Source organism: Marmota monax, unplaced genomic scaffold (assembly GCF_021218885.2).
Source record: "Marmota monax isolate L192 unplaced genomic scaffold, Marmota_monax_Labrador192_F-V1.1 WCK01_AAM20220418_F8-fsc00015, whole genome shotgun sequence".
Lineage (NCBI taxonomy): Eukaryota > Metazoa > Chordata > Mammalia > Rodentia > Sciuridae > Marmota > Marmota monax.
The window spans coordinates 22673566-22685876 of record NW_026692194.1 but is presented as its reverse complement, the minus strand read 5'-3'; the positions used below and the strand labels follow the sequence as shown (position 1 = coordinate 22685876).

General features: G+C 40.3%; 1 protein-coding gene across 4 annotated transcripts in view; it reads left to right on the top strand.

Annotated features, from left to right (window-relative positions):
* Positions 1–12311, top strand: part of Plekhh2 (pleckstrin homology, MyTH4 and FERM domain containing H2) — a 117233-nt gene that overhangs the window by 73779 nt on the left and 31143 nt on the right. For all 4 annotated transcript variants that reach the window (XM_058573532.1, XM_046425118.2, XM_046425111.2 and 1 more), the window contains 3 exons: positions 77–256; positions 696–804; positions 1739–1851. In XM_058573532.1, coding sequence (XP_058429515.1) covers positions 77–256; positions 696–804; positions 1739–1851 — 402 coding nt within the window. The remainder of the gene's footprint in view (positions 1–76; positions 257–695; positions 805–1738; positions 1852–12311) is intronic.

The window sequence follows — 12311 nt, the reverse complement described above, 5'->3', positions numbered from 1 at the left end:
TTAAAAGATGAAAATCACCATGAAAACTTGTAGACTTAAAAAGTGCCTTCCTTACAATTGCTAACCTTCACTTTAGTTTCCTTTAGGTCAGATCAAACTCTGGGAGGCTAAAGTTGAAGAGGTGGACAGGTCCTGTGATTCAGATGAAGATTATGAAGCTAGTGGACGCAGTCTGTTGTCTACTCATTATACCATTGTTATCCACCCCAAAGACCAAGGTCCAACTTACCTCCTAATTGGATCCAAGCATGAAAAGGTATCTGAAGTCTTGTTGGTTAATTTAAAATGATTCAGACTAATATTATTCAAGGATGTATTACTCTCCTTAATTTTGTCATGCTTTTCTAAGAAACACATATAGAAAATAATAAAAATGTAAACATTAGGAAAAGGTAATATGAGCACAATTCAAGTGAGTCTGCCTCAGATTGACTAATTGGCTTCTAATTATTATTTGTAAATTAAGGAGAACTGGGGTTGTGGCTCAGTGGTAGAGCACTTGCCTAACATATGTGAGACACTGGGTTCAACCTTAAGCACCACATAAAAATAAATAAAATGAAGGTATAAAAATTAAGCAAAGTGGTTTGTTTTGAGTCTCAGAGTTCCCTACTGTTGCTAAAAATTGTTATTTTCCTGAAGCAATCAAAACTGTACCTTGATTAACATGTTTGTCACTGTGCTCTGGTTTTAAGGACACCTGGCTTTATCACCTGACTGTTGCAGCTGGAAGTAACAATGTGAATGTTGGATCTGAGTTTGAACAACTCGTTTGCAAATTGCTAAATATAGAAGGGGAATCTTGTAAGTTCACAAGCATTTAAGGCTTTACAATTTATGGAATGCACTCCTTAGCTTAATGGAGTTTTCACTTCATGGGTTTCTGGTTTCCTGCAATGTACCCATCTTGACATTGACTTTGCTTGTCATGAGCCAGAATTCCCATTGGGATAATGAGGCTCCAGAGACACCATCATTTCCCAGTGTGCTGTGTCCTGTCATACCCGGCTGACCCTGCTCACATTTCTCCCTCTGCTTGGAATACTAGCCTTCCTTGGGATACTCACCAACATAGTGCAATCCTGCCTAGTCTTGGGCTGTCCTCTGTCACTGCACTCCACCTCAGCATCTGGCTCATAAAAGGCACTTAATGATGTTAAATCTGTGTCTCAGTGCACTTTGCTATTTAACTCTTTTGTAGCATTTGTAGCTCTGCATTAAAATTAGCTTTAATGGGTAAGGATTCCCATTGAGATCTTAGATTCTATCCTATGCCACACATATGAACAGAGACCATGTTTTATTGGCAGCGTCCAGCACAGGAATTTAATAAACTGATTTTAGGAATGACTTCAAGTTCTTCTTTATACCTCCTCATATTTGGCTTCTCTAGAAAGTCCCCAGATCTTCTCATGTATTGTCATCACTATACCTAGGTCACCACCTGTTAGCACAGTTAAACAATGTAGTAGTGCCCCAGTGGACTTGTCATAGCCTAGTAAATTAGGACCCAACTTTTCTAAATTACTTCATTTAAAACAGAGACATTAGAGTCACAGTGGCCTGGAAATTGAAATAAAGTAATGTTGCCAAACTTCGTGATGAAAGTTGTAAGCCAGACCTGAATGAGCTAATGCCCAGACCTGAATGAGCTAATTTCTAAAGAGTTGATCTAATGGGAGACAGAAATAAATAAGGGAATCATTCCATTTTCTGTTCACTGTTTTTTGGTGTGTAGCCTCCCAGATATGGAGACACCCAACTTTGTGTCACAGCAAAGAAGGAATCCTTTCCCCGCTGACCACACTACCTTCTGAAGCTCTGCAGACAGAAGCCATTAAGTTATTCAAGGTAAAATTATTATAAGTTGGTAAATAATTGAATTGAATTGAAAAATAATAATAACTTGAGTTATACAGTTTCATTTTCTCAAACTGAAAATGTGATTATTTTAATTAAGAAAATCTATTGAGGGGCTGGGGTTGTAGCTCAGTGGTAGAGTGCTTGCCTAGCACTTGTGAGGCACTGGGTTCGATCCTCAGCTACATAAAAAAATAATGACAACAATGTTTATAGCAGCATTATTCACAATAGCTAAACTGTGGAACCAACCTAGATGCCCTTCAGTAGATGAATGAATAAAGAAACTGTGTTATATACCCAATGGAATATTATTCAACATTAAAAGAGAATAAAATCATAGCACTTGCAGCTGGAAAATATAATGCTAAGTGAAGTAAGCCAATCTCCAAAAACCAAATGCTGAATGTTTTCTCTGATTTAAGGATGCTGATTCATAATGGGGTTAGGGGTGGGGGTCACGGGAGATTTAGATGAACTTTAGATAAGACAAAGGGGAGGGAGGGGAAGGGAGGGAGCATGGGAGTAGGAAAGATGGTGGAATGAGATGGACATCACTACCTTAAGTACATGTATGCAAACACGAATGGTATGAATACTTTGTATACAACCAGAGATATGAAAAATTGTGCTCTATATGTGTAATATGAATTGTAATGCATTCTACTTTCATATAAAACAAATTTAAAAATAAATTAGAGGATTCCACCTCTTGGGTCCCCTTCTTCCTCCAGGAGAAGACTTTTCTGCTGTCCTTTAATAAAGCTTCACTTTCCACTCTGAAAAAAATAAATAAATAAAATAAATTAGAAAATAAATTTTAAAAATAATAAAACAAATAACAATAACAAAATGAAGGTATTGTGTCCATCTATAACTAAAAAAAATTTTAAAACATTTAGAAAAAAATCTATTTGAAATAAAATTAGGTGCATTTAAATGATTTCAGAGGTGAGTATTTGGGATTTACTGAAATAAACTGTGTATGGTTTAATGTCAAACACTTCATATCAGTTGAATCATTTCCCCTGGACTTCTCAAATAGAAAGACTGCACGAGAGCAGCCTCAGCATTGGGAGAGAGGGCAGTTCCTCCTCTTCATGCTACTTTCAAATTCTTATTCTCCATCTCTATTAGAAATTCCTCACCACTTGAAACTTGCCACTTAACTATGTCACTCTATCCCATCTCTTGTAATCAATCACCTTCTGGTAACTCCTCAAATGGCATTAAGGATTTTGGCTCCTAGCTCATATTCTTCTTCTCTTCTTTCATTTTTTTAAACTTCCATAATAGAATATTTTTTTTAAAAATCTACCTGTAGAACATGCAAATACCAAAACTAAGAAATACCATACAAATATATTTGAAAATCTGCATAAGTGATCAATTTTATAAAGAAATGTAAAGGATCGAAATTATTCAACAGATTACCACATTTTATTTGTGATAATTTTAATACTAGTTGAATTATCCCAAATACAGAAAAGGAAGAAAATTTTCCCAAATCAATGTTTTCCTTTTTTTTTTTTTTTGGGGGGGGGGTGGTGGGGGGGTACCAGGGATCGAACCCAGGGGCACTTTTCCACTGAGCCACATTCCCCAGCTCTTTTTTATTTTTTTCATTTTGAGACAGGGTCTTACTAAGTTGCTTAGGGCCTTGCTAAATTGGTGAGATTGGCTTTGAATTTGCAATTCTTTTACCTCAGCTTCACATGCTACTGGGAAGCCACTGTACCTGGCTTCCTTTCGTTTTTTAATTTGGAAATTTTCTAACCTACAGTAGAGAGTATATTATGAGGCCTAAGGTACCCATCACTCAGATCCACAGTCATCAGCATGTGGCCATTTTCCCATCTGCAGTGCTCCCTGACCTTAAATTGCTTTGAACCAATCTCCGATCATCATACCAGCATATACTTTTTGTGAAGTGTTACTTTGATACCAGGCTCCAGCAAGGATTGTACTAAATAGAGAACATTTCATGCAAAAACAATCAACTAATAGCAATCACAATCCAACATGGCTGGTCGTGGTGGCATAAGCCTATAATCCTAGTGACTCAGGAGGTGGAGACTCAGGAGGATCGCAAATTCAAGACCAGCTTCAGCAACTTAGTGAGGCCCTAAGCAACTTAGTGAAACCCTGTCTCAAAACAAAAAATAAATGCATACTTCAATAAAAAAGACCGGAGAGGTAGCTCAGTGGTTAAACACCCCTGGGGTTCAATCCCCAGTATCCCCCCAAAAAATCCATCATGGCTAAATATTAGAATATCTATTACCATTATAATTAGGTAATCATCTCTGTAGATGCTAGAAACTCGTTTGAAAAATTCAACATTCATAAAACAGCAATAGATTATTATTATTAACATGATGAAATATTTCTGTCTTAGCTGAAAGCAATCATTATACTTTGTGAAGAGATGTTAGAAAATTTCCATTAAAATGAGGAATAAGACAAATTTATTTCCCATTATTATTTTTAAACTTTTAATTAAAGTATAAATTATGTAGCATTTATCATTCTTCTTATTATTAACATTTTGTTAGGGAACTAGCCTATATAATTATGCAATAAAAGTAAATTAGAGAAGATAAGCCAGGAATGAAAATATTTATAGATGATATAATTGTATACCTGGAAAACTCAAAAAGAACAGGCTAAAAACTACTATAAACAAAAAGAGAATTCCATAAGATAGTGAGGTACAAAATTAATAAGCATGAACCAAAACCTTTTATAAGTACAAATAATAACCAGTTAGAGGATAAAAAGGAAGAACTTCTACTTTCGCTATGATGGAGCAACAGTGCTGGATTTATCTTACTGATGGTTCTTACACGTTGAACAACATGCACAATGGTTCTCACGGTGTTCCTGAGAACATTTGTGTTAAATGCAGTGAAGTCCTATGATTGCCAGCTGTCTAGCGAGAGTTTCAAAACTGCAGTGCAGCAAGGAGCACCCAAATAGAGCTTAGCAGCCTTCCTGAGTTGCAGAGACAGAATTACAGAATTCAGAATTTGAGGTGGTCAGGATGGTTAGAGCAGGGAGGGGAGGTCTTCAGAGATCTACAGAGTGTCCCTCTCGAATTTTCTTCTGAGAATTGGTAAGCATACAAGTATGAGGAAACTACCCAAGGCTCGGGCAAGAACCATCAGAAAGCAATAGGCAGAAAAACTTCTGGAGCTCTCTCAGAACTGGAAATAGTTTGTTTTCCCATCATCCAGAAGGGACAGGCCTCCCAACACATTGGGCTTCAAGTAGAGTTCTCAGAAGGTTATTGGGCCCAGAGCAGTCCTAGGTTAAAGGTTGTTCCTGTGCACCCTAAGAAAATTTAAAAAGAAGACTTGAAAGAATCAAACTGCATCCAAGTATTTTAAAACAAACTCAAAACAAATTCAAAAACATTTGAAGGATACCAAAAAAATCTAGGACCCAATGACATAAAATTCACAATGTCTGCATCCAATCAAAAATCACCAGGCATACAGAGAATTGGATTAAATATGACATACTGATGGAAAAAAGCAATCACAGAAGTATCTTTAGAAATGATACAGATGACAAGGACATTTCTGTGTTTTACTTATTTTTTTTTAACTACATTAAACATTTCCTCAACACTTAATGGTTTAAAACAACAAATAATTTGTATTTCACATAGTTTGAGAGGATCAGGAATCTGGAAGCATTTAGCTGGGTGGTTCTGGCTCAGGGTCTCATGAAGTAACTGTCAATCTGTCAGCTGGGGCAGCGGTCATCTGAAGACTTGACTGGGGCTCTTGGTGGGAAGGCTGTTTTTCTCACTGTGTAGCCCTCTCCCTGTGATTTTTAGGCACATGGCAGCTCTCTTCCCCTAAGAAGGAAAGAGAAACCAAGATGGAAGCCACACCATTTTTATAAACCTAAGCTCAAAGATGACACCCTACTTTCATCTGCCCACACAGACCAACCCTGATAAAATAAGGGAGGGCATTGTCTAAGAGTTTGAGTAGCAGAAAGTGGATATCACTGGGAGCCATCCTGGAGACTATTTCATAAGTTCAAAAAGACAGAAGGTGGCATGAATATTTTAAGGAGGTTGATGGAAGATATTTAAAAGACTCAAACTTTTAGAGATAAAAATGCAATATTTAAAGTGAATAATATACTGAATGAGAGGAACACGTATTTTGAAGCTCTGTTATTATTTACATAAATGTTTAAAGTTGTTCCGTCCTCCAGATAAACTGGTCCTTTTTATCATTGTAAAATGGCAGAATTCCTTGCTCTAAAATCTACCTTGTCCGCTGTTCTTGTAGCCAATCCAGATTACTTCACTTGATCTTAGCCAAAAGGCCAAGAAGGGATTCCAGATTTCTTTTGATTAATGTTGCCATAATATATATATTTTCCCATCATTTTAAACAAAAATTATTTCTAAAAGGAGAATCTAGCCAAACCAATCCTCAGCACGAAGAATGAAGCAGAAGGCATCACAGTACTAGTTCTTAAACTATACAGCAGAGCAATAGTAACAAAAATGGCATGGTATTGGTACCAAAATAGACATGTAGACCAATGGTACAAAATAGAAGACACAGAGACAAACTCACATAAATAATGGTTATCTCATACTAGACAAAGGTGCCAAAAACATACATTGGAGAAAAGTTAGCCTCTCCAACAAATGATGCTGGGAAAAGTGGAAGTCATATATAGCAAAATGAAATTAAACCTGTATCTTTCACTCTGCACAAAAATCAACTTAAAGTGTATCAAAGACTTGTCTAAGAACAGAGACCCTACGCCTCATAGAAGAAAAAGTAAGCCCAAATCTTCATTATGTTGGCTTATGACATGACTTCCTGAACAAGACTCCTAAAGCACAAGAAGTAAAATCAAAGTCTGCAAGGCGCGCTGGGATAGAGACGCAGGGTTACAGCGCTGCAGTTTCTGCCAGACGCGCAAGCACCGCACTCAGGGCTGAATTCTGGGTTCGAGACGGGGAAGGAAGCGGTCCATCTCGGTTCTCCACACCGGTCAGACCACAGAGGAGGCCAGCAGCCACCATGTTGGTAAACTGACGTCACCACACCTGTTTTTGACTGACCGCAGCTCATTCAGCCATAGAACAGGTAATTTCAGGCTGCAATTCGCCTGCGGCTTGCAGACAGATTGCTAGGGTTCAGCGCCTGGGGGCTTCTTAAAATCTGATCTTATCGGAGTGAACACGGAGCGCGGGGCGGCCGAGTCCCGGCTCCCGGAACCGTCCCGGAACCGCCCTGGCTCCGGGCTGCGGAGCCTGCGGAGGCTGCTTCTTGGACCCTGCTAATATCAGAGCAAACACGAAACACCAAGAAGCCGAATTCCAGCTCCCGGAACTGAGCCCGCGGGGACTGCTTCTTGGAGCTTACACTTATAGGAGCTTACACCGAGCACAGAGCAGCCGAGTTCCGGCTCCCGGAACCGTCCCGGAACCGCCCTGGCTCAGGGCTGCGGAGCCCGCGGAGGCTGCTTCTTGGACCCTGCTACTATCAGAGCATACACCAAGCACTAAGCGGCCGAATTCCGGCTCCCGGAACTGAGCCCGCGGGGGCTGCTTCTTGGAGCCTACACTTATAGGAGCTTACACCGAGCACGGAGCGGCCGAGTTCCGGCTCCCGGAACTTCCCTGGACCGGGGCTGGGAGCCCGCGGAAACTGTGTCTCGGTCCGGGTCCTGCTGAGGGCAGGTCAGGACTCACCCATTGCTTGGGTTGCCTGGCAAGGGGAACGAAATGCTGCCATTCGCATAGGATACCAACATGGCAGAGATCTGATGTCAGCAGAAAGCGGTGGAGGAGAGATCTTCATCAATACCAGCGGTGACATAAGCAGTTGGTCTCCTGGTAAGGGGGGTGAGGCTCAGTCACCCGAGTCTCCTCAATTTGTCCTCGAGCCAGAGGGAAGGAGCCGGGCCGCCGCCAGCCCCCGGAGCAGGCCCAGCGGCTCGCCAGCGTGGTGACCGCGTGACCCCAATTGGAGAGGGGGCGGAGCGGAGCCGCCACCCACACCCGCCAGGTGGGCAGACCCACGACCCAGTAGTACATGGGCGTGGTAGGAGGGGCAGGGCAGAGCCGCCCTTCGCGCTTGCAAGGTAAACAGACCTGTGACAGCCTGGCGGGTCAGGCCCAGTGGCCTGCCAGTGTGGTACACACGTCACCCCAACTCGAGTAGGGGCAGAGCAGATCCTTATCCCACGCCCGGATCAGGCCCTGCCGGTGTGGTGGTCACGTGACCCCAATTGGAGTGGGGGTGGAGCGGAACCGCCACCCGTGCCCGCAGGGTGAGCAGACCAGTGATCAACCTGCAGATCAGGCCCAGGGGTCCGCAGGCGTGGTAGGAGGGGCAGGGCAGATCCGCCGCCCGCGCCTTCAAGGTAGGCAGACCTACAACAGACCGGCGGATCAGGCCCAGGAGCCTGCCGGCGGGGTACAAACACCACCCTAATTGGAGTAGTGACAGAGCAGAGTCACCTCCCTTGCCAGGAACAGACCCAGCATCCTGCAGGCGGGGTAGTCACGACACCCCAATTGGAGTAGGGGCAAAGCAGAGCCTCCACTCGTGCCCGAAAGGTGGGCAGATCTGCGACCGACCAGCAGGACAGGCCCAGTGGCCTGCTGGTACGACAGACACGTCACCCCAATTGGAGTAGGGGCAGAACAGAGCCGCCACCAGCTCCCAGAACAGGCCCAGTGACCTGCCGGCGTGGTAGCCACGACACCCCAATTGGAATAAGGAGAGAGCAGAGCCGCCGCCCGCACCTGCAGAAAAGATACGCAAGCAGTATGAAAAGACAAGGAAAGAAAGGACCACAAGCAATGCAGGTCAACGCAACTTTAGAAGAGGTAACAGCTGCAGCAGATGGAATGTCAGATAAAGAATTCAGGATATACATGCTTCAGATGATCTGGAGTATCAAGGAAGACATTAAACAGCAAAATCAGACAATGAAAGATCACTTCGACAACGAATTACGCAAACAAATCCAGGAAGCAAAGGATCAACTATACAGGGAGATAGAGGTTATAAAAAACAAGCAATCAGAAATCCTAGAAATGCAGGAAGCAATAAACCAACTTAAAAACTCAATGGAGAATACTACCAACAGAGTAGAACACTTAGAAGATAGAACATCAGACAATGAAGACAAAGTATTTCAACTGGAAAAGAACATAGACAGCTCAGCAAGACTGTTAAGAAACCATGAGCAGAACATCCAAGAAATATGGGATAACATTAAGAGACCAAACTTAAGAGTCATTGGGATACAGGAAGGTACAGAGCTCCAAACCAAAGGAATGAGCAGTCTATTCAATGAAATAATACAAGAAAACTTCCCAGACTTGAAGAATGAGACAGAATCCCAAATCCTAGAAGCCTACAGGACGCCGAATGTGCAAAATCATAAGAGATCCACACCTAGACACATTATAATGAAGATGCCCAACATACAGAATAAGGAGAGAATTTTAAAAGCTACAAGAGAAAGGAAGCAGATTACATTTAGGGGCAAGCCAATCAGGATAACAGCTGATCTTTCAACACAGACTCTGAAAGCTAGAAGATCCTGGAATAACATATTTCAAACACTGAAAGATAATGGGTTCCAACCAAGAATTGTGTATCCAGCGAAATTAAGCTTCAGGATGGAGAATGAAATTAAAACCTTCCACGATAAACAAAAGTTTAAAGAATTCGCAGCTAGAAAACCATCTCTTCAAATCATCCTAGCCAAAGTATTACAGGAAGAGGAAATGGAAAATAACAATGAAAACCAACAGTGGGAGGTAGGACAGTAAAGGGGGGGGGGGAACAATCAAAGAGGAAAACAAACAATGTTTAGTAACAGAAATAAACAAATATGGCTGGAAGAACAACCCATATCTCAATAATAACCCTAAATGTTAATGGCTTAAACTCACCAATTAAGAGACACAGGCTAGTAGAATGGATCACAAAACAAGACCCAACAATATGCTGCCTACAGGAGACGCATTTGATAGGAAAAGACATACATAGGCTGAAGGTGAAAGGTTGGGAAAAATCATATCACTCATATGGACTTCGGAAACAAGCAGGCGTGTCCATACTCATATCAAATAAAATAGATTTCAAGCCAAAGTTAATCAAAAGAGATAAAGAGGGACACTACATACTGCTTAAGGGAACCATACACCAACAAGACATAACAATCATAAATATTTATGCCCCAAACAATGGTGCAGCTATGTTCGTCAAACAAACTCTTCTCAAGTTCAAGAGTCTAATAGACCACCACACCATAATCATGGGAGACTTCAACACACCTCTCTCGCCACTGGACAGATCTTCCAAACAAAAGTTGAATAAGGAAACTATAGAACTCAATAACACTATTAATAACCTAGACCTAATTGACATATATAGAGTATACCACCCAACATCAAGCAGTTACACTTTTTTCTCAGCAGCACATGGATCCTTCTCAAAAATAGATCATATATTATGTCACAGGGCAACTCTTAGACAATATAAAGGAGTAGAGATATTACCATGCATCTTATCTGATCATAATGGAATGAAACTGAAAATCAACGATAAAAGAAGGAAGGAAAAAGCATACATCACTTGGAGAATGAACAATAGGTTACTGAATGATCAATGGGTTATAGAAGACATCAAGGAGGAAATTAAAAAATTCTTAGAGATAAATGAAAACACAGACACAACATATCGGAATCTATGGGACACATTGAAAGCAGTTCTAAGAGGAAAATTCATTGCTTGGAGTTCATTCCTTAAAAAAAGAAAAAACCAACAAATAAATGATCTCATACTTCATCTCAAAATCCTTGAAAAAGAAGAGCAAAACAACAGCAAAAGAAGTAGAAGGCAAGAAATAATTAAAATCAGAGCTGAAATTAATGAAATCGAAACAAAAGAAACAATTGAAAAAATTGACAAAACTAAAAGTTGGTTCTTTGAAAAAATAAACAAAATCGACAGACCCTTAGCGATGCTAGTGAAGAGAAGAAGAGAGAGAACTCAAATTACTAGCATACGGGATGAAAAAGGCAATATCACAACAGACACTTCAGAAATACAGAAGATAATCAAAAACTATTTTGAATCCTTATACTCCAATAAATTAGAAGATAGTGAAGGCATAGATAAATTTCTTAAGTCATATGATCTGCCCAGATTGAGTCAGGAGGATATAGAAAACCTAAACAGACCAATATCAATTGAGGAGATAGAAGAAACCATCAAAAGACTACCAACTAAGAAAAGCCCAGGTCCCGATGGGTATACAGCAGAATTTTACAAAACCTTTAAAGAAGAACTAATACCAATACTTTTCAAGCTACTTCAGGAAATAGAAAAGGAGGGAGAACTTCCAAATTCATTCTATGAGGCCAACATCACCCTGATACCTAAACCAGACAAAGACACTTCAAAGAAAGAAAACTACAGACCAATATCTCTAATGAACCTAGATGCAAAAATCCTCAATAAAATTCTGGCGAATCGGATACAAAAACATATAAAAAAAATTGTACACCATGATCAAGTAGGATTCATCCCTGGGATGCAAGGCTGGTTCAATATACGGAAATCAATAAATGTTATTCACCACATCAATAGACTTAAAAATAAGAACCATATGATCATCTCGATAGATGCGGAAAAAGCATTTGACAAAGTACAGCATCCCTTTATGTTCAAAACTCTAGAAAAACTAGGGATAACAGGAACATACCTCAATATTGTAAAAGCAATCTATGCTAAGCCTCAGGCTAGCATTATTCTGAATGGAGAAAAACTGAAGGCATTCCCTCTAAAATCTGGAACAAGACAGGGATGCCCTCTCTCTCCACTTCTCTTCAACATAGTTCTCGAAACACTGGCCAGAGCAATTAGACAGACGAAAGAAATTAAAGGCATAAAAATAGGAAAAGAAGAAATTAAATTATCACTATTTGCAGATGATATGATTCTATATCTAGCAGACCCAAAAGGCTCTACAAAGAAACTATTAGAGCTAATAAATGAATTCAGCAAAGTGGCAGGATTTAAAATCAACACGCATAAATCAAAGGCATTCCTGTATATCAGCGACAAATCCTCTGAAATGGAAATGAGGACAACCACTCCATTCAAAATATCTTCAAAAAAAATAAAATACTTGGGAATCAACCTAACAAAAGAGGTGAAAGACTTATACAATGAAAACTACAGAACCCTAAAGAGAGAAATAGAAGAAGATCTTAGAAGATGGAAAAATATACCCTGTTCATGGATAGGCAGAACTAACATCATCAAAATGGCGATATTACCAAAAGTTCTCTATAGGTTTAATGCAATGCCAATCAAAATCCCAATGGCATTTCTTGTAGAAATAGAGAAAGCAATCATGAAATTCATATGGAAAAATAAAAG